This window comes from Sus scrofa, chromosome 12 (genome assembly GCF_000003025.6).
Source record: "Sus scrofa isolate TJ Tabasco breed Duroc chromosome 12, Sscrofa11.1, whole genome shotgun sequence".
Classification (NCBI taxonomy): domain Eukaryota; kingdom Metazoa; phylum Chordata; class Mammalia; order Artiodactyla; family Suidae; genus Sus; species Sus scrofa.
Genome location: NC_010454.4, coordinates 39,300,209 through 39,322,420, shown reverse-complemented (window position 1 = coordinate 39,322,420; position 22,212 = coordinate 39,300,209). Strand labels below are relative to the sequence as shown.

At 42.4% G+C, this 22,212-nt stretch overlaps 1 protein-coding gene and 1 long non-coding RNA gene across 3 annotated transcripts in view; both read left to right on the top strand.

Moving 5' to 3' along the window:
• The window catches only part of HEATR6 (HEAT repeat containing 6), a 40,609-nt gene extending 25,261 nt beyond the window's left edge, over window positions 1–15,348 (top strand). The window contains 9 exon segments of the mRNA XM_021067375.1: window positions 2,829–3,184; window positions 4,805–4,927; window positions 5,288–5,374; window positions 7,622–7,756; window positions 8,819–8,941; window positions 9,631–9,755; window positions 10,789–10,885; window positions 11,940–12,144; window positions 14,385–15,348. Coding sequence (XP_020923034.1) covers window positions 2,829–3,184; window positions 4,805–4,927; window positions 5,288–5,374; window positions 7,622–7,756; window positions 8,819–8,941; window positions 9,631–9,755; window positions 10,789–10,885; window positions 11,940–12,144; window positions 14,385–14,956 — 1,823 coding nt within the window. The 3' untranslated portion in view covers window positions 14,957–15,348.
• Window positions 17,023–22,212, top strand: part of LOC102163283 — a 32,397-nt gene continuing 27,207 nt past the window's right edge. For both annotated transcript variants that reach the window (XR_002337221.1, XR_002337220.1), the window contains exons 1-2: window positions 17,023–18,175; window positions 20,376–20,510. This is a non-coding gene — a long non-coding RNA (uncharacterized LOC102163283). The remainder of the gene's footprint in view (window positions 18,176–20,375; window positions 20,511–22,212) is intronic.

Below are 22,212 nucleotides of genomic sequence, written 5' to 3'. Positions count from 1 at the left end.
CAGGGATATTGGCCTGTAATTTTCTTTGTAGTGTTTTTAAGTGGTTTTGCTATCAGGTTAATGCTTGCCCCGTAGAATGAATTTGGAAGCATTATTTCCTTTTCAGTTTTTTGGAATAGTTTGAGAACAATTGGTATTAAGTCTTCTTTAAATGTTTAGTAGAATTCATCTCTGAAGCCATCTGGTCTGGACTTTTGTTTTGGTGGAGTTTTTTTTATTTTTGATTTGATTTCATTACTAGTATTTGGTCTGTTCAGATTTCTTATTTCATTCTTGAAAGAGTGTATGTTTTTAGAAATTTTTTCTAGTCCAGTTTATTGGTTTGTAACCATTTGCAGTAATCTCTTATGATCTTTTGTATTTCTGTGATGTCAGTTGTAACTTATTTCTGATTTTATTAATTTTATTTATTTTATTTTATTAATGCCTTCTATTTTTCTTGATGAGCCTGAAGGTTTATTGATTTTGTTTATCTTTTCAAAGAACCAACTTTTAGTTTCATGGATGTTTTCTACTGTCTTCTTAGTATCTATTTCTTTTTTTCTTCTTTTTCTTTTTCGGGCTGCATCTACAGTTTCTGGGCTAGGAGTTGAATCGGAGCCACAGCTGCTAGCTATGCCACAGCCACAGCAACGCCAGATCCGAGCTGCATCTTTGACTCTTGCCATAGCTTGCAGCCATGCTAGATCCTTAACCCACTGAATGAGGCCAGGGATCGAACTGCATTCTCATGGACACTAGTCAGGTTCTTAACCCACTGAGCCACAATGGGAACTCCTTAGTATCTATTTCATTTATTTCCACTCTAATTTTCTGTTTCTTCCTACTTTTAGTTTTGTTTTTCTATTTTTAGTTTCTTTAGGTATAAGGTGAGATTACTTGAGATTTTTCTTGTTTCCTAAGGTAGACCTGTACTGCTATGAATTTCCCTCTTAGAACTGCCTTTGCCTGTGTTCTATAGATTTTGAAATGCTGTGTTTACATTTTCATTTGTCTGAAGATATATTGAGATTTCCACTATGATTTTTTTCACTGACTTCTTGGTTGTTTAGTAGCATGTTGTTTAGACTCCACTTGTTTGTGTCTTTTCTGTTTTTTTTTTTTTTTTTTTTTTCCTTGTAGTTGATTTCTAGTCTCATAGGCTGTGGCCTGCAAAGATGCTTGATACAATTTCAGTCTACTTAAATTTATTGAGACTTATTTTGTGGCCTAACATGTGATCTCTCCTGGAGGATGTTCCATGTGCACTTGAAAAGAATGTGTATCCTGCTGTTTTAGGGTGGAATGTAGTATAATGTGTCACTTAAGGCCAGTGTTTCCTTACTGATTTTCTATTTGGATAATCTATCCATTGATATATGTGCAGTGTTAAAGTTTCCCCTGATTACCAGGGCCAGGTGCTCCAGGATTGTTCCCCGTGAGGGTTGCTTGTGGCCTTCTGTTGTAGCTGGGCTGGGCTTTCTGCAAGTGTGCTAGTGTAGGGGGCTGGCTCCCACCATAGCTGGCTCTAAGTGGGGACCGCATTAGACTAGCATTGGCTGGATAGAGTCCTCAGGTGGACCCAAGGTAGGGTATGTGGTACAGTGGAGTCAGAAATGGTGCCTGCCAGTGCCTGGCCAGCTAGGTAGAAAGGGAGCCAAAGAAAAAAAAAATTTAAGTAGCCCTTGCCATCTTCTTAGTATGCAGAGAAGGCTCCAACAGATCCCTGCCCCTCTCAGGCTCAAATCTTAAAATTAGTCACTGAATCGCCTTCATTTGTGATCAGGTGCTTTTCAAACTGCTATCACTGCACTAGGATCTGGAGCAAGTGGGTTTTGTGTACATCCTTTTAGAGTGGATTCTCCATTCTCTACAGCTCTCTGGCTCTCTCTTAGATATAAGTCCCACTGGTTTTCAAAGCTAGATGTTATGGGGGCTCATCTTCTTGGTGCAGGTCCCCTAGGCTGGGGAGCCCAGTGTGGGATTCAGAGCCCTTGCTCCTCAGGAGGATGTGAGGCTGTGAAATTCCTCCTGCCTGTGTTTTCAGCACTCAGGGTGACATGCCAGACCATGTCTCTGATCCTCTTGCTTGTCTCATTATGACTTTATCCTTAGTTATGGGAAATTTTTTTCTGCTAGAGTTGGGATCATTCTCAGAGATAGTTGCTCTGAATTCAGTTATTTTCCTGCATTTCCTGGGAGAAGATGAGCTCAGCATCTTCCTACTGTGCCATCTTGTCCTACCTCCTCACATTAGCCTTTTTGAATCTTGGGTAGTCCACTACCCTTTTTTTTTTTTTTTTTCTTTATGATATTGATTTTGGAAGGGTCCAAGTCAGTTGTCTTCCAGATATCTTACTGTTGGATATTTTCTTTACAATGTTAACTTATACTTCTGTCCCATGTGTTTCCTATAAATTGGAAGTTAGGGCTAGAGGTTTAATTAGATTCAGGTTAAAAGCAAGGGAGCCATAATTATTTATTTTATTTTATTTTATTTTATTTATTTTACTTTTTAGTGCTGCACCTATGGCATATGGAAGTTTCCAGGCTAGGGGTCAAATTGGAGATGCAGCTGCTGACCTACATACACCACAGCCGCAGCAAGGCGGGACCTGAGGTGCATCTTCTGCCTACACCACAGCTCACGGTAATGCCAGATCCTTAACCCACTTTTCAAGGCCAGGGATCGAACCTGCATCTTCATGGATACTAGTCAGGTTCATGACCTGCTGAACCACAATGGGAACTCCCAGGGAAGCTGTAATTCTTCATTTCCTACAGTGATAATTATTATCCTTCTGGTAACTGTTCCCATGATGATAGGTTCTTACTGTTGCTGTTGACAGATGTTAATGTTCGTGTGTCAAGTCTAACACTCTTGGGAGCCATAGTGTCCACTCACGCACCTTTACCTGAAGTCCAGCTACTTTTGCAACAGCCCTGTTCTTCTGGACTCAGCAATAGCAGTTCATCCACTCTGCACTTCAGCCCTCCTGACTGGTGGAAGAAAGCCCCGGCAGGACCCTTTCTGGAGGAGGCATCGGTTAACACACCAAAGGGATCTTCTGAGCCCTGCTGGCTCATTCGCCTTTGCATTTCCATTGTTGTTCTACCCAAGGAGGATTCCTGTTCAGGTAGCGATGCTGGCTCTGCAGGAGGAAGCACCTATGAACCATTCCCCATGCGATTGGAGGCCTTACAGGTAGGAGGTTTCATTTCCTCATCTCTGAAGTAAAAGTAATCAGTCTTCCTTCATAGGGTGACTGCTTCCTGAGGAGTAAGTCTGACAATAATGTAAAACCAAGCCATGTGTCATTGGTGTTGATGGGAGTTATAGTTTAGGTGTGAATGCTTTGTTGGTTTGTTTGGGGGGTTAGGTGGAAGGGCTTGATTGTAAAATGTCAAATTTGTCCCTTTTTTTAATTTAATTTAATTTAATTTTATATATATATTTTTTATTTCCCCAATACATGATTATTTTTTTTTCTACTGTACAGCATGGTGACCCAGTTACACATACATGTATACATTCTTTTTTCTCACATTAGCATGCTCCATCATAAGTGAGTAGACATAGTTCTTAATGCTACATAGCAGGATCTCATTGCTAATCCATTCCAAAGGCAATATGTCCCTTTTTCTTACAAGCCACTTTAGTCACCTCAGGTATTGTATGGCAGGTAGGTATAATAGATTATATAATAATTCTGAAAGAAATTATGCAATCAATCTTTGATTTCTGATCAGAAAGTTAAGTGTTTAATTTTTTATAAACTTCTCTTTGGTTTTATATCTGCGTAGACGCAACAAAATATTTGCCCCTTTAGAAGAAGAAAACCATTTTAGATTAAAACATTTGCTTTTTGGAGTTCCTGTTGTGGCTCAGTGGTTAATGAATCCTACTAGGAACCATGAGGTTGTGGGTTCGATCCCTGGCCTTGTTCAGTGGGTTAAGGATTTGGCATTGCCGTGAGCTGTGGTGTAGGTTGCAGATGCAGCTCAGATCTGGCGTTGCTGTGGCTGTGGTGTAGGCTGGCGGCTACAGCTCCGATTGGACCCCTAGCCTGGGAACCTCCATATGCCACGGAAGCAGCCCAAGAAATGCAAAAAGACAAAAAAAAAAAAAAAAAAATTGCTTTTTCTATACTCAAATATGATCTAAGACACAGGTTGGGTCCTGGGGTCTGCTGTTAATTATCTGGTTAATATTAAACATGTCCTTTAGGGAGTTTCCATTGTGGCACAGCGGAAACGAATCCAACCAGGAACCATGAGGTTGCCAGTGTGATTCCTGGCCCCACTCAACGGGTTAAGGATCTGGCGTTGCCCTGCGCTATGGTATAGGTCACACACTCAGCTCGGATCCCACGTTGCTGTGACTCTAGCATAGGCCAGCAGCTGCAGCTCGGATTTGACCCCTAGCCTGGGAACCTCCATATGCTGCGGGTGCTGCCCTGAAAAGACAAAAAAGACAAAACATGTCCTTTAAACCTCTTTAACATTTAACTTTTTCAGCCTCAGTTTCTTTAGCTGAAACATTCAATTAATATACCTACCTGGGAAAAATTTCCCAAGCTTAAATGAGGTAATATTGATAACGAAACACATTTTATAAACTATAGACTTATCACCATAAAATTATACAATATACTTAATTGATTTTACTCATTAAATAAAACTGTGGTTGTTCTTCATTTCATTCTACATCAGATCTCAGCTACTTTTTGAGTATGAGTAATTTCTGAAATACTGAAACACTTTTCTGGATGTTATTCTAGTCCTGCATCCAGGTTTTGGGGTTAATCCCCTATGTTCTTCACAGGTGTTGGCCCATCTGGCAAGGGGCTACTTTTCAACCACTCAAGTCTACTTGATGGAGCTTGGAGAGGTGATTTGCAAGTGCCTGGGAGAGGCAGATCCAGCCGTCCAGCTTCATGGAGCAAAGGTCATTTTCATTAAAAACCACATGCTTTTTTCTTCTCTCCCTTTTACGTTCTTCCCTCTGCTGCATGTCCATCACTTCTGTTTCTTCAGGAGGTTTCAGGTAGGGAAGTGATATATAGCTCATTTTTCAGCTGTACATATAAACCCAAAGAATATATTTGGGAGTAAATTAACAGTACATACCTGGTGATTTTGCTCCCAGAAAGAATGCCTCAGAGATAACAGTTACTGAGGAAAGAAAGAAAGTCAGTTGGAAATTATTTTTCCCCTTGATTTTAAGTTATCTCTAATGGAAGTGATTTTTTTTACCTCAATAGTTCTAATACTCGTCTCTGATAATCTATTTCTCTTATTTTGGCAGCTTCTCGAAGAATTGGGTTCAGGCTTAATACAGCAGTATAAACCGGATTCTACCATAGCACCCGATCAGAGAGTGCCAGTCGCCTTGGTAAGTCAATGCATGTTCATGGTTTTCTTTTTTCTTAGTGCTTCAGTCAGTTTTATTTTGAGGCTCAGTGATAAAGTGAAGCAGAGAGTATGGTTTCTTCCAGTGTCAGAAATTACGTTTTATAATCTAGGATAAATAGATTTTATTTGCATTTCAGCTTGCTCACAATTTGGTGGTAGGATTATGTGTAACACAGCCAGCAATGGAAGAACAGTTTTGTTTTGTTTGCACAAAACCTCAGCATGCCTGAGAGGCAGACTAGAATGGTGAGAAGAGCCAAGGATTTAGAATCAGAAAGCGTGAGATTAAACCATCTAATGAGTACGGGATTAGGAGCATAGTTTCCTGTTGTAAAGAGGAATAAATATCCTTGACTTTTGGAAGACTGAATGAGATGTGAAGATGCTGGCAAATAGTAGGTGCTCAATGAGTGTTAATTCCCTTAACTCCCTCACTGCCAGGCCCCTCCCCCCATTATTCCCATTGAATCCTATAACCTTAGGTTGCTTGTATTGCATCACTGTGCCAGTTATTCTTTGGAGGAGGAACCCATCAAAAAAGCCTTGTATTTAGTGCCTGAAGCAGAGTAAAGACCACATTGGTGATGTGTTTGTCCTCTGCCCTCATTTGCCTCTTCTTTTTCCCTTCACAATTTCTGCCATCCTTGCAGTGAATTAAGAAATCTGTTGATGACCGATTAAATTATCCAAAACACTTGGCAGTTTAGAACCACATCTGCCATTTATTCCCTGACATAGTTTCTGGGGACCAGGAATTGAGGGCAGCTTAGCCGGTGGTCCTGGCTCAGGTCTCTCATGAGGTTGCGGACAGGAGGGTGGGGGTGCAGTCAGCCGGCCTTGATGGGAGCAGAGGATCGTCTTCCGAGGTGGCTCACTCACATCCCTTGCAAGTTTGTCCTCGCTGTTGGCAGCAGGCCTCACTCGGTTCCTCCCTGTGCAGGCCTCTCCAGAAGGCTGCCTGAGTGTTCCCTTGACATGGGAGCTGGCCTCCTCCACAGCAAGTGGGTGAAGAGAGAGAGCAAATCAGAGCTGCAGGGTGTTTGTAATCTGGCTTCGGGAGTCCCTCAGTGTCATTCCCACAGCCCCTGTTAGTTACACAGGCCAGCCCTAGTCAGCGTGGGAGGGGATGGCCTCCTGACTCTTAGGAGACGAGAATCACTGTGGGCCGTCTTGGACGCTGGCGAGCACACCTGCCCACACTCTTCTGGTTCGGAGTTAGTGGGATCTAGATTGAGTGTCCAGGAGCTAGGATTGTGGAGGCGAAAGAACTAGCATGTGGGTACATGGCAGAACTCAGGATAAATCCATGGGCAGGAAGTGAAAATACCAAAACAATTCCAGTCAGACTTGCACACGGACGTGAAAGCCCAGGGTTTTCCTAAAGCATGGAGGAGGCTGTTAAGGGTGCCCTGCAGATGCCGACCAGGAGGGGCTTCGAAGTGAGAGAATTCTTCAGAGCTCTTAAAACAGAGCCAGCTGTTCAATTTAAGAATCTCCAGTGTGCACCCAGCACTGTGCTAGGGCCTTTTTACACACAGTCTTATATCTTATAACCGCACAAACTCTGCCTTGTTTTACTGAAGAGGAACCAAAGCTTAGGTTTCAGTGACTGGCCCAAGGCTGCAGAGAGGAAGCGGCAGCTGAAGGACTCAGCCCCAGCTCTGCCAGTGGATCCCATGCTCTTCGGACTTTTTGGCCTCTGGGCTGCCCTGGGGCCTGATCCCTGTGCCCACGAGGGAGCAGGCTGCAAGAGCCCTGGCTGGGTGTCAGTTGATCTGATTCTAGGCCAGCTCTGCTGCCTGCTAGCAAGTTACATTATCTCTTTGTGCCTTACGTGAAAATGGAGATAATGATAGAGTCTTCATTTTGTTGGGCTGAGGATTGAAAAATGAGTTGATAATGTGTAAAGCACTTAGAGCAATGCCTGACGTATGGGAACCTCTCTGGCTGTGGTTACTACCCTCATCTTCATCTTCCTGCCCATTATTATTGTCACTGTCGCTGCCTCACTACTGCAGACTGTACTTTCCTGATGAATGAAGTGGAAGCATTTAATTATTTTGCGTTCCACAGTTCTTTTCATTGCTATAGAAGAAGAGGTAGTAAAAGCATTTACAGTAAGTTACTGCTTCAAGGATTCAGCACCGTGGTCACTTGTGGTAGTCTTAGTGTCAAGCTGGTTTCATGTTGTCTCCTGGGCTGCAACTGTAACGTGCCCCTGTTGCAGGTGGTGATGTTCTGGACGATGATGCTGAATGGTCCTTTACCCAGAGCCCTGCAGAATTCAGAGCATCCGACTCTGCAGGCCAGCGCCTGTGATGCCCTGTCGTCCATCTTGCCAGAAGCCTTCAGCAATCTGCCGGTAACCTTGGGCGTATTTTCTTTTTTCTTTTCTTTTTTTTTTTTTTTTGTCTTTTTGCCTTTTCTAGGGCCGCTCCCATGGTACATGGAGGTTCCCAGGCTAGGGGTCCAATCGGAGGTGTAGCCGCCAGCCTACACCAGAGCCACAGCCACTCGGGATCCAAGCCGAGTCTGCAACCTACACCACAGCTCACGGCAACGCCAGATCCTTAACCCACTGAGCCAGGCCAGGGATCGAACCTCATGGTTCCTAGTCGGATTCGTTAACCACTGCGCCACGATGGGAACTCCACTTGGGCGTATTTTCTCATCTTTAACTGGTGATGCTGAGCATGAGTGCTTGAGCACTAGACTTTGATGCTTTTTCATTTTGAACCAGTATTCCACACCATCTCTGAGGAAAAGGTGCTTGTTCTACTTGAGTGTGGGATGAGGGCCATGGGGAACCACACTTAAATCTTACTGTCTTGGGAGAGCATTTCCTCCCTGTGGCAGGTGGGAGGAGTGAGAGTAGCAGAGGCTTTGAAATCAGATTTCAGAAAGAATTCAAGCCTAAAAGTTGGAAAGACTTGGTTTAAGTCCTAGCTTTTCCACTTTCTACCTCTTTGCTTATCTTAACTTCTCAAAAAATTAGTTTTATCACCTATAAAATGGGAATGATGTGAGTAATAACATGAAACATGAAAATATTTAGCTTGGTGCCCAGCACACATAGCATTCAAACTGCTGCTTCCTTAAGTCCTTAACAGCATTTGCACCTGTTCTTATTTATATAAATCAGCTTTTATAAGGAAGGCAGCTTGACTGAAGTAGAAGAATGAAACCACCTGATTCACAGGATGGTCAAGGTTAAATGCAGTCATGATGCTCTGTGTGCCCTGTGCCAAGCGGGTACTCGGATGATAACTGGATCTGAGTTGAACCTTTGTTCTCTGCCAGGTTAGTGCTAAGGTCTCAGTTGTGTTCAGCTCCTGAATGTGAACTCAAACACAGACGTTGTCGAAGGCATTGACTTAGAGGTGTTTCATTTGCACTTTTCCTTGGCCAACCTTTCTCTTTGCAGAGTGACAGGCAGATCCTGTGCATCACGATGCTGCTGGGGCTGAATGACAGCAAGAACCGTTTAGTGAAAGCTGCGACCTCGCGGGCCCTGGGGGTCTACGTGCTTTTTCCCTGTCTCCGACAGGTCAGAGTGAGCCCATGTAGCTCTTCTGTGCCTCTTCATAGTCCATTTTATTATGCTTTTTGGTGGATGTAAATCTGAATTGGACAGTAAAGGAAACTAAATTGCTTTGTAATCTGGTTTCCTTAATTGCTACTAAAATATGCTAATGCCTATAGTTCATTTACTAGTAATTACTTAGCACACTGCCCAGGACTCCAGGCCAATAAATTAAATTAATGGATAATTGAAAATAATGGGACATTACCATATGATGATAATAATTTGGAAAGCTGTTAAAGTTTTTACTAAGAAGGAAATAAATACCTCCTTCACTCTTACTTGTGTCATTGAATCTCACTGAGAAGTGTGTACGTGAACAGGATGTGTTTTGGAAATATGTTTCATTGACAACATCTCTTCCTAAGGTGAAAATCAAGCTAAGCACGGAACCCACAGATGACTGTTACAGGCCAGGTTATAAGATGTTCCCAAGAGAAAAATCCGTAGGCTCCTCGGTGCATGGCCCATACCAGGATCCCCTGGGATTTTCATGAGTGTCCAAATTGTAATATTTAAGAACAGTCAGTTGCCTAAGTAAATGAATTTTGATTCCCAAATAGAAATTTGTAGAATAAACTGCAAATAAATTTGGGAGTTTTCAAGATAGCAATGTGAACTTAAGTAACTTCAGTGTTTTGTTTATCTTATAGGATGTCATATTTGTTGCAGACACAGCAAATGCAATATTGATGTCACTTCAAGACAAGTCTCTTAACGTCCGGGCAAAAGCAGCCTGGTCCCTGGGCAACCTGACGGACACTCTGATTGTCAACATGTAGGTGACTCAGCTCAGTTCCGCTTGGTGACTTCTGAGGCTGTCCTAAGATGTTATCTTTGATTCCTACTGTAAAAGAATTAGTAGTAATTCCCCTGTATTATGTAGTCAGTCTTCCTGCTTTGTGGTGTTTTATATTCCTTCAAGTAATGTTAGTAAGCTTTTTAAATATACATAAAAAATAGTGTATGCTGATGTAAGTAATATATCCACATTATAGAAAATGTGGAAGATATAAAAGTGGAAAACCAAAACCTTAGTAATGGTTGCCTTACTTTTAACATATTGTATTTTTATTTTTTTAAATGATATATTCACATGTTAAAAAAAAAAATTCAGACAGCACAAAGGTATATGCAGTGTAAAGCCCTTTTCCCCTAGTTTCCCTCCCGAGAGGCAACTGCTCTTATTCACATACAGGTATCTTGCTTTTTGTCTTATGTGTAAGCATTCTCTTGACTTCCACTGACTTTTTATAGATGATTATTTATTTTACACAGTTGTCACTATGTGATGATTCATTTAATCATTCTCCTGTATTTGAACATTTATGTTGTCTTAGGCTTTTATGTGCCTTGAACATTTTTGTTCATGAAGTCACCACTTTGAGATACCCTTTTTGGTTACAAACCTAAATGTGGACCTGTTGGGTCAAAAAGTATAAACTATAAATTTGTGGTAAATCTAAACAGATTTGTGTAGCTATTTTCCTGAAGGGTTGGGTTTTTTTTTTTTTTTTTTCCCCTTCCTTTCAGGGCTGCAACTGAGGCATATGGAGGTTCCCTGCCGGCCTACCTCACAGCCACAGCATCACAGGATCTGAGCCGCATCTGCAGCCCTCACCACAGCTACACCTGAGCAAGGCCAGCGGTTGAACCCGCATCCTCATGGATACCAGTTGGATTCGTTTCCGCTGCACCAGGAAGGGAACTCCTAAAGTTTTTATAGCTACACTGAATGAATATATTTGCATATGTAGATATTTAAGTGGGTTTTACCTTTTAACATGCTTTGCCTGCTTTGGGTGGAACAGGGAAACACCAGACCCAAGTTTCCAAGAAGAGTTTTCTGGCCTCCTGCTCTTGAAGATGCTGCAATCGGCTATAGAGGCATCCAAGGATAAAGACAAGGTAGAGCAACAGCAAAGCCTAGTCTTTCTCAGTTAGATACCTAGTGTATTATAGTTTTGTCCCATCAGATTTTTTCCCTGTTCAGAGATTAAGAGTATATTCAGGGTGTATAGGGTACACGCCACACTTGTGCAGTTTCTTTCCTGTCTCCTAAAATATCAGTGCCTTTTGTAAGACTACTCCGTGATATGTCTGTATAGCTATTTTTTTCCAAAAATCTTTGAGTAGAATTGACAAGTTGGAAAGATAAGCAGCTTGGCTTTGAATATTCTGTTACTCTATTAAGTTGCAAAAGTGTAGACCTGGGCTTTAGGGTCAGACAGACATGGTTCAAATCCTGGCTTACCGCCTTTAATAGCTGAGTGACCTTTGGTGCATTATTTAACTTCTCTGGAGGTGAGTCTCCTCATCTGTAACATGAGCATCATTACATATACCTCATTGGACTTGAGGATGCCTTTTCTTATAGCACCTAGCACAGTACCTGACCCATACCAAGCGCTTGATTTAGTGCAGTGGTTCTGAACACCTGGAAATCCCTCCCTCAGACTAATTCAATCAGAACTTCTGGGGTAGAACTTGGGAATTGTTTTTTAAAACAGAAAGCTCCCCCAGATGATTGTAGTATGCTGCAAAAGTTGAGACTCTAATCAACTAGACTCTCAACAGCAGAAAAGTGTTGGGCTGGAATTATGAAACCTAGCTTCTCCTCCAAGCCATGCCGCAAACCAATAGTGTCCTCTTGCCCCTGGGCCTTACACACCATTTCTGTAAAACAAGAAAGATGGACCTCTCTGAAGTCCAGGGTAACACTAAAAAAATCAGAGCAAGGAGCTCTCTAGAAGCTCACCTCTCTGATGGCTCAGAATGTTAACCACACAAGACCTTGCAGAGCTTTGAGAACTTGCACATTTACAGGCTGCATTTTTCATTATGTTGGGCCTCATGGATTTTTTTTAAGTTGAAATTAATACTTTCTGAAACATCTCTTTAACAAAACAGATTTCTAATTTAGAAAATTAGAACATAACAGATTTTTTACATTTTATTCTAGGTAAAAAGCAATGCCGTCCGGGCCCTTGGAAATTTGCTTCATTTCCTGCAACCGTCTCATATAGAAAAACCCAGATTTGCTGAAATTATTGAGGAGGCCATCCAGGCCCTAATTTCTACCATTCTAATTGAGGCTGCCATGAAAGTCCGATGGAATGCTTGTTATGCAGTGGGAAACGTATTTAAAAATCCCGCCCTTCCCTTAGGTAAGGATGTCCCCATCTTCTCTCTGGTGGAGACCCTCCTTGGACAGCAAACACCAGTCTACATGGATGTTTAAAATGTTTGCCACAGTATTGTTTACCGTGGTATTTTTGAAAATAGAAACATACTGACACCCCAGTTTAGAGGACTGGTGAGAGAAATTACGGTGTATATATTCAAAAGGATATTTTGTTTCCATTTAAATAATTTACAAAGAGTCTTTGATAATCTGGGAAAATATTTCTGATGTTAAGCAAATTAAAATGGGATTTGAGGAGTTCCTGTCATGGCTCAATGGTAGTGAACTCCATTAGTATCCATGAGGACGCGGGTTTGATCCTGGCCTCCTCAGTGGGTTGAGGATCTGGTGTTGTCACAAGCTGTGGTGTAGGTCGCAGACACAGCTTGGATCTGGTTTGGCTGTGGCATAGTCTGGCAGGTGCAGCTCTGATTCAACTCCTAGCTTGGGAACTTCCATACACTGCGGGTGCAGCCCTAAAAAGAACAACAACAAAAAAAAATGGGATATGAAAATTGTTTCTACAATATAATTTCAATGAGTAGAAAAAAGATGAAAGGAAATTAGCCTTCTTATTAACAGTGGTTGCGTCTGGATGCGATGATGAGTAGGATTTTTTCTGCTTTTCTAAATGTTCTACAATGAGCATGTATTTTAACAATCAGGAAAAAAAGCAAAGGGAAGAACTGACATGGGGGAAAGAGGATATGGAAATCCCATATGAGCCCTTGGTACTGAAGTGGAATGTTGCATATATGGAGGGATCTGCCTCTGAGAAATGACACACCATGAGCCTTGATACATCATCAGTGTCGACAGCCGCTTAAGGTGTCTGGATCGCAGCCTCCAAGTCCTGTTCACTTGAAAGGCCAGCATTTGCCTTGTATATTTGTCTGTAGTCCATTTACTTTTAATTACGTAGCACACTGCCTAGGACCCCAGGCCAGTAAGTTTAAATTATTCGATAATTATGACAAGATTTGAAACATAAGGATGTGTTGTTCCCAAAGAGGTGAAACTATTCTGGGCCAGCAGAGCAGGCATCCAGTTAGGGAAATCTGGCTCAGCTCCCTTTCACTGCCAAGAGCATGCAGGTGGACCAGTCAGCTGGGAGACTGCAGATGTAGCCTTGTGGCTTTTTGCACTGAGGTAACAGCCTGAAGTGATATGTGGGGTTGGAGCACTTTGAGCTGGGTATTTGCTGCCTGTCTTCAGAGGCAGCAGAGAAGTTGGGAAGGGCTGGGAAAGCTGGGGAAACTGTTTTACTGTTCCCTATCTTAGGAATAAGAGCTCTCAAATGGAGTGGGGAATGGTAGCTCTGATGAGGAATAAAGCTCACTGATTTCCTGGGGCCAACAGGAAGGGAGAGAAGAAAATCTGAGCATCATCTTTCCAAAATTAGAAAATTGAGTGGTCAGTTAATCTGAGTGCTCTGCTTCCTAGTCACTGCACAGTATTTTCTTTTTCCTTGCAATGAGTGGCTTGCTTTGTCCAGAGCAGGGTCTAGATGCTAATCTGAGTGATGAAATATTCTTTTGCCGGTATGGTCAGGGCTGGACATACAGTTGTGCACTTTGCACACTGCTCAGAAACAGCCAACCCAGACCCTCCTCCTCCCACCAAGCCATACCTCTTCAGACCAGCATCTTCCCAGAGGAATCTCTTTCCAAGTCGTCAAAGGCCCTGCTGAGAGCAGCAGACGTCCTGAGTGCCTGGCAGGCTTATCTAGGGAAAGAGGGAGCTTTGAGCGTCAGAACTCAGCTGCTTACCTGGGATCCCAGTTTATCACTCACCACCCTGATCTTACAAGGTTATTGTGAGAATTAAATGAAAACATAAAATGACTAACTTGAGCACTTCTATAAATGCTTCTTTCTGCCCCTCTCCCTCTCCCCCCACTTTTTTTTTTTTTTTTAATTTTTATTTTTGGCTTTTTAGGGCTGCACCTATGGCATATGGGAGTTTCCAGGCTAAAGGGTCGAATCAGAGCTACCGCTGCCAGCCAACACCAGAGCCACAGCAATGCAGGATCTGAGACGTGTCTGCCACCTATGCCACAACTCGCAGCAACGCCGGATCGTTAACCCACTGAGCAAGGCCAGGGATCGAACCCGCAACCTCATGGTTCCTAGTCGGATTCTTTAACCACTGCGCCACAACGGGAACTCCACCCCACTTATTTTTAAGCCTTCATTTATTTTAACGACTGTGGATTCTTTCTAGGCACAGCACCATGGACCTCCCAGGCCTACAATGCCCTGACATCAGTTGTGACCTCATGCAAGAACTTCAAAGTGCGCATCAGATCTGCTGCTGCCCTTTCCATCCCAGGCAAGCGAGAGCACTATGGCTCTGTTGACCAGTATGCTCAGATCTGGAACGCATTGGTCACTGCTTTACAGAAGAGCGAAGATACCACAGACTTTTTGGAATTCAAGTACTGTGCCAGCCTACGGACCCAAATCTGCCAGGCGCTGCTTCACCTCTTGAGCGTGGCCAGCGCCTCAGACTTGTCCTGCATCAAAGAAACCCTTGAATTGAATGGGGACATGGTCCAGTCCTATATCCTACAGTTTTTAAAATCAGGAACAGAGAGAGATGACACCGGAGCACCCCCCAGCCCGCAGGAAAGAGACCAGATGGTCAGAACAGCCCTGGAGCACATCAGCAGTGTCCAGGCACTGGCTGGCGATACATCCAAAAGGGCCATCATGGGCTTTTTAGAAGATATCCTGACCGTTTATTTTGACTCATCTGGATCACAAGTAGCACTCCTAGGATTAACAAGTCGGTGAATATTCCACCAGGCTTTCCAGGTGTCACGTGGTAACAGGAAGACCTGAGCTTAAGCAGCAGATGTATGGGATTTAATCTTAGGGGTGGAAACAGTCCAGCCACTGACTTTTTAGAATGAGTTAGCTGCTATTTAAATTTTTCTCAAGGGCTCAGTTGCTTTAGAGAGCGGTGTCGCCGCATTGGCCGTGATCATGGTTGTTGGAACCTCTGACCTGTGCAACCAGGAACCAGGGAGTTGGGTTGTCGCGTGGGCCGAGCAGACTGGAGGTTTGTGAAGGGTGTTTGGTCTCAGAAGAGTTTTCTTTTTAAAAGCAAAAGGATTTAGGAATTAGAATGTTGTATATTGTATTGGGAATTGTTTTTCTTTTATAATAAACTAATGTAAAGCAGTGTGCTCGTAATCTACTGTTTTTATCAAGTTGCATTTACAGAAAGCTGCGATTGGAGCCGTAACATCAACTTCTATCTGAATTTGCTGAGTGTGGTCCCGTATGTTCAATTTATGGTTGTTTTGCTACCTTTGAATTTAAAAAAGGATTATTTGATTAATTTAGATGATACCAAGAGGAGTTTTTAATTTTTTTTTTTTTTTTTTTTTTCTTTTTGGCTGCACTCTTAGCCTGTGGAAAGTTCCGGCGCCAAGGATCAAAGCTGCACCACAGCAGTGACCTGAGCTGCTACTTAGTGACAATGCTAGATCCTTAACCTATTGCACCATAGCAGGAGCTCTGGTTTTAAAATTGTTCTGATAATGCCCAAGCTTATAAAAGTAATTTCTCACTCAAAAATTATTTACATTTAAATTTTGCCCTCATGTCTTGAGTGCAAACAATTTATTGGAAAGAATTTCAACCAGGAATTTAGAGATATATAGTAAAAGATTCCACACTTATATTTAATGTGGGATAAATACAAATCAAGATATATAGAGTAGGTTTTGAGTTCCCGTCATGGCGCAGTGGTTAATGAATCCGACTAGGAACCATGAGGTTGCAGGTTTGATCCCTGGCCTTGCTCAGTGGGTTAAGGATCCGGCATTGTCGTGAGCTGTGGTGGGGGTCGCAGACGTGGCTCGGATCCCGTGTTGCTGTGGCTCTGGCATAAGCTGGCAGCTACAGCTCTGATTGGACCCCTAGCCTGGGAGCCTCCATATGCCACGGGAGCAGCCCTAGAAAAGGCAAAAAGACAAAAAAAAAAAAAAAAAAAAAAAAGATATATAGAGTAGGTTTGGGCAATATATTGTTTAACTGTAGCTATTTAGCTTAAAATATGTACTTAAGAGCATACTTATGTCCTCGGTTTTTCTCCTTTGCCTTTAAGTTTCTCTTCTCCCTCTGTGTTGTTTGTTCAGAAAATGCTGTTTGAATGGAGACAGGGGAAGGGAGCACTTGCATAGCTGAAGGCTAGCTTTTCTCTTGGCAGAGTACTAGTTTCCAAAGAATTCGACTACAGGCACAGTAAAAACTACCACAGAGAACATTCCTTAGACTTGCTTTCCTTCGAAAATGATTCTGGACACAAATTGTTATAGAGGCCATGGAACTGAGTTGAACCTGCACTGACCCTATAGTGAATCTTGGAACTTCCTTCTCATAAAGGAATATATTCTTAGTAACAGCTTGTTTACTTATTTACATAAAAGTAAAAATATAGCCTATGTAACTTATTGCTGGTTCTTTGGGCTTTCACTGGTGGATTGCTTTCTTTTTTTTCTTTTTTTTTTTTTTTTTTTTTTGCCATGTGCCTGGGGCATGTGGAGGTTTCCAGGCCAAGGATCAGACCTGTGCCACAGGGACCCAAGCCGCAGCAGTGACAATGCCAGATCCTTAACCCACTGAACTGCCAGGGAACTCCGAACTGGTGGGTTTCTTGATAAAACATTTGTGAAATGACTTTGGATGGTTTCTCTTGATGATTGACTCTTATCTTTCGCTTACCCTGAATAAAATCTAAATTTCTTTTTTTTTTTTTTTTTTTTGTCTTTGCTAGGGCTGCACTCGTGGCATATGGAGGTTCCCAAGCTAGGGGTCTACTCGAAGCTGTAGCTGCCGGCCTACACCACAGCCACAGCAACGCCGGATCCTTACCCCACTGAGCAAGGCCAGGGATTGAACCCGCAACCTCATGGTTTCTAGTCAGATTAGTTAACCATTGCGCCACCACGGGAACTCCGTAAAATCTAAATTTCCTTGTAAACCTTTTGTTTCCATAAAGGTCTCCAGGTTTCTGAAAACAGATGTTAATGTTCATATGCAGGGAAAAATCAAGGGTAAGTGCTTCTAAAAATTGCAAGTGTGGGCATGGGCTTCTTTCCCGATGGGATACTGACTCTGTACTCCCTGCAGCCTTGTGGGTGAACACCCAGCCCGGGAGCTCCTCTAGACACCCGGGCTGTGGCCTTAGTACAGCTGCCAATGTGAAAGGAAGCCAGGCAGAGAAGAAAGGGCCAAAACTTACCTGATGCAGAGACAGTAGGAAGTCTGGCTCTGATTCAGAATTCGAATGCAGAATGCCGGGTTCTGAGCTTTGTCTTGATATTTAAAAGAAAAACCTTGGAGGAGGGGTCAGCTTGGCACAGATGTCTGGAGCTTCATTCAGTTGAACTGACGGCATTAGGAAATAGCACTGATCTTCCTCTTTGAACCTTCCCTGTGAAACCCACTAATTCCTGCCCACTTCTAGAACAGGACGAAGACACACATTGTAACCTCTTTTGTGGAATTAGAGCTACTAGGGCCGGTGCCCCGAGGTAATCAGAGGGCAGACAGAAACTTCCCACAGAACACCAGGGCAGCGACTTCCCTGATTTTGATATTTGTACATGAATCCAAACCAGGAACAGAACCTCAGCATCTTTCCAACGTGAGAGCTAAGTGAGTTCTAGTTACTCAGATTCATTCGGCCTTCACCTCGGTGGTAAAGCGCCTAGGCTTATGTATCCTGGCTCTGCTGCTCTGTCTGTGAATATGTCAGTTGACCTCTTTTGTGCCTGGTTTGCTCATCTGTGAAAGGAGGATAATGGTGTCTACCTCCTGAGGATGTTGTAGCACTGAAATTTGTTAGTATATGGAAAGTTCTCAGAACAGCTTTCAGTACTCAGTAAAGGTCAGATATCTGTTTTCCTTGAATTTTCAGAGCGCTAGGCAGAAACACCGACAGCACACCATGCGCTTTCGTGATGCCAGTTAAACAGCTGGACTCCCTGACTGCACTTTTAGGTGAGGTGTTAAGCGTGGATGCCTCGGGAACCTGGACCCAGCAGTGTGGGAGGGGCACTATGAGAAACAGCCCCCCATCTGGCCCCCACGGATCCCTGACAGGCAAGGGGAAAGACGACAAGAGTAAGAGGACCATATGCTTCCCAGGGGAGTCGTAACCCCTTTTCTAGTTCTGCCTCCTGGTCCATCCCTGAGGGCCAGAAATTACAGAGGCAGTTTATGCAAACTTTGGAATTACTCCTGGTTTTATTTTATTTAAAAAAAATGTTTTTTGTCTTTTTAGGCCTGCACCGTGGCATATGGAGGCTAGGGGTCAAATCGGAGCTGTAGCCTCGAGCCTATGCCACAGACACAGCAACATCAGATCCAAGATGTGTCTGCAGCCTATACCGCAACGCCAGATCCTTAACCCCCTGAACAAGGCCAGGGGTGAACCTGCATCCTCATGGATACTAGTTGGGTTCGTTACTGCTGAGCCGCAACAGGAATTCCCACCCCTGGTTTTTAAAGAACAACTCTGCTGCTTAAATAAGTATGTCCCTTGGGGAAGTTACTTGACCTGTAATCTGTAAAATGGGGCTACTCATAGAGTTTCAGGTGTAGGTCACATCATATGTGTAAAGCATCTGGCTCAGAGCTGGCACAGAGCAGGTTCTCAGCAATGGTGCCCTCATTACGTTTAGTGCCCTCCCTGGACTTGAGTTAAGGGGAACATCGAGGAGGATTTGGGGGAACGAGTGTCTGTCTGCTTCTAGGATGGACCTCGAATTCTCAGGTCTAAACTAAAGGGCTTAGCTCCAGTAATTGGGGACACTGTGTTAGGTTGGGGCCCAAGTCTCAGCTAATGAGATTCATTTGCCATTTCGTCCAACACTCCTGAGGACTGTCACCCTGCTTTTCAGTAACAGCAGCTCACACTAATAGGGGCCAGGAGCAAGGTGGTGGTGGTATAGCTTCTGCGGGGACAGAATTCTAAACGAGCAGCTAGTGTGCTATCAGTGGAAAAAGCCCTTCCTTGAGAATTACTGCTCTACCATCTAGTCTACAACGTATTACGACTGACTAGGAACACGGTGGGTTTTTTTTTTTTTAATTTAGAAGTTCTGTTAACAAAATATTAATAGCTCAAACAAAAAAACTCAAATGGTCATTTTTATGGATACTGAAAAAGCATTTGATAAAATTTAAAGTGTCCTTTTCTGATCAAAATTCCTTTTAAAAAATAAAGAAAAAAGATGCTTCATTAATAATCATAAATCATTTCTATCTTGACAGTGACTTTGGTAAAAAAGCCACAACCTAGACAAGCAAGCTTGTCATCACTACTGTTACCTAACATTGCATAAGATTTAATAGTCAATGCGACTAAATACACCAGAAGTAGAATTTTTCAAAAATTTTTTTCAAATAGATTCCAAATTATCATAATTTGTAAAACACCAGTCTGAAAAACTGAATTCACAGATCATTATTTGTAGAAAATCAATAAAATCAACTCATAAAATAATAGAATAAAAAGTTCTGTGAGGTAGCTGTTTACAAAGTAAAGATGCCAAAATCAGCCGCTCTTCTACATGTCAACAATAACCAATAAGATTTCCTTATGTTAAAAAAAAAAAGTCCCTTATACAGGTTATTTTTTTGATTTTTAAAAAAATAAATCGTGTGTGTAACTAGGTCACCATACTGTACAGTAGAAAAAAAAAATTGTGTTGGGGAAATAACAAAAAAAAATTAAATAAAACTAGAAATTAAAAAAAAAAAAGGATCCCATCACAATCAATAGTAACAAAAATAATGGCATACCCAGGAATAAATTTAACCAAAGGCTATGCAAGGATTTTGTGAAAAATTTAAAAATTTTTGAAGGACATTAAAGAAAACATAAAAAAAAATGAGACAATATACCATATTCCTAGATAGAAGGACTCCATGTTATAAAAAGACCATGTCTCTCTGAATCTATAAGCTTAACTAGATTCCTATTAAAATCAAAACAATATTTTAATGGCAAAATTCTAAAGTTCATCTGGAAAAATGAATGCAAAAGTTCAAACCAAGGATTTAGGGTTTTAGCCACCACACTGAGAGAGGAAGGGAATTTCTCCCTCCTTTAAGAAGCCCTCAGCGAGCATTTCCAGCCTTTGTGAATGCTCTGCCCAGCTCGTTATATAAAGCCCACCTCTCCTTCTCCTTGCAGGGCTAGCCCACCCGGTCTCCCACTGAATGCAGCTCTAGCGCCTGGACTCAGTGCGGGAGCAACTGTCTCAGAAAGGAAAGCAGAACAGGAGGATCATGAACAAAAAGGAGAACTCGGGGCACCACCAACCCGGCAGTAAGTTTACCGTTTTTTTCCCCCTCGGTGTCTCCTGGCCTGGACCCCAAGCAGACAAACCTGGACCTGCCTGTGCAGGCAGAAAGAGCCCCAGAGAAGTGCTCTATTTCCAGTCCTAGGATGGGGCAAGAGGGCCCGTGTAGGGCACAGAGAGGGAGGGGACTCCCTGTTTGTTGCTTGTCTCCTCCCCACCCCCAGCCCCTCAGGATCCCGCTGCGGCAGGTGCCCAGAACTTCAGGGAGGGAGCCCTTGTCTCTGAGCAGAGGAAGTGTGGCCCCAACAGCAACAGTGTGATGCCCGTTCCTTTCTCAATGTCTGGGCTTTCTCGTTGACTTCTTATTCATGTGAAATAGTTTGTGAACAGAGCTATGACACTGGAGGGAAATTCAAAACGTTGGGAATGAAGGAAGAGCAACAGAAAGGGGGAACATTTGGATAAATAGACTGTTTTTCTCATCTCAAGCTTTTTATAACACATATAATCAGTTAAAACAAAAGTTATTGTCTAGATGGGGTCTTCAGTAGATGTAATACACATGAAAATTACCACATAAAAAGAAAGGGTAAAGAGATCCATGTGGTGGTAAGTTTTCCACATTTCACTTGAAGTGATAAAATATTAATCCCAAACAACCTATGAAAAAAGTTAAGTAGGAGTTCCCCTGGTGGCACAGCAGAAACGAATCTGACTAGTATCCATGAGGATGCGGGTTTGATCCCTGGCCTTGCTCAGTGGGTCAGCAATCAGGCCTTGCCATGAGCTGTGGTGTAGGTCAAAGACATGGCTCAGATCCCCTGGGGATGTGGCTGTGGCTGTGGCGGAGGCTGGCAGCTGTAGCTCTGATTTGACCCCTAGCCTGGAAACTTTCATATGCCATGGTGTGGGCTCTAAAAAGCAAAAAAATAAAAAAATTTTTTTAATTAAAAATATATTTAAAAGGTCTAAATATACGAATTAAAAAGACAAAGATTGTCAGAGTGTAAAAATATCCAAGACCCAACTATACGCTATTTATAAGAAAGTCGTTTTAAATAAATAGTACAGGTTAAAAATAAAAGGAAAAGCGCAGATACTAATCGAAAGAAATTTGGAGTAGCCACATACTATCAAGCAAAATAGACTCAGAACAAGAAAATTTACCAGGAATAAATAGGAAAATTGCATAATGGTAACAGTGTCAAGTCACAGAGAAGGCGTAACAGTCCTAAACGGCTATGAACCAAACAGCGGATCTTCAAAATATATGAAGCAAAAGCTGATAGAGCTAAAAGGAGAAATGGTGAGTCAGCAATTGCAGGTAGAGACTTCGGTAGTCCCGCCTTTCTCGGTAACCAGCTGAACAAATAGACCATGTTCTGTATCATGAAACAAATCTGATTAGATTTTAAAGAACTAAAGTCATACAAAGTATGATCTCTGACCATAATAGAAGCCAGAAATCAATCACTGGACAACCTCTAAATACTTGAAATCGAATAACATGCTTCTAAGTAATCCATAGGTCAAAAGGGAGACGTCTCAAAGGAAATTGGAACATTAGAACTTAGAATATACTTTGAACAAAAATGAAAATAGAGCATATCAAAATGTTTAGGTACAGCTAAAGCAAGGCTTTGATGGAAATTTATAATATTTGGCACTTATTTTACAAAGAAGAAAGGTCTCAAATTAATCATCTAAATTTCAAACTTAAGAAATGAG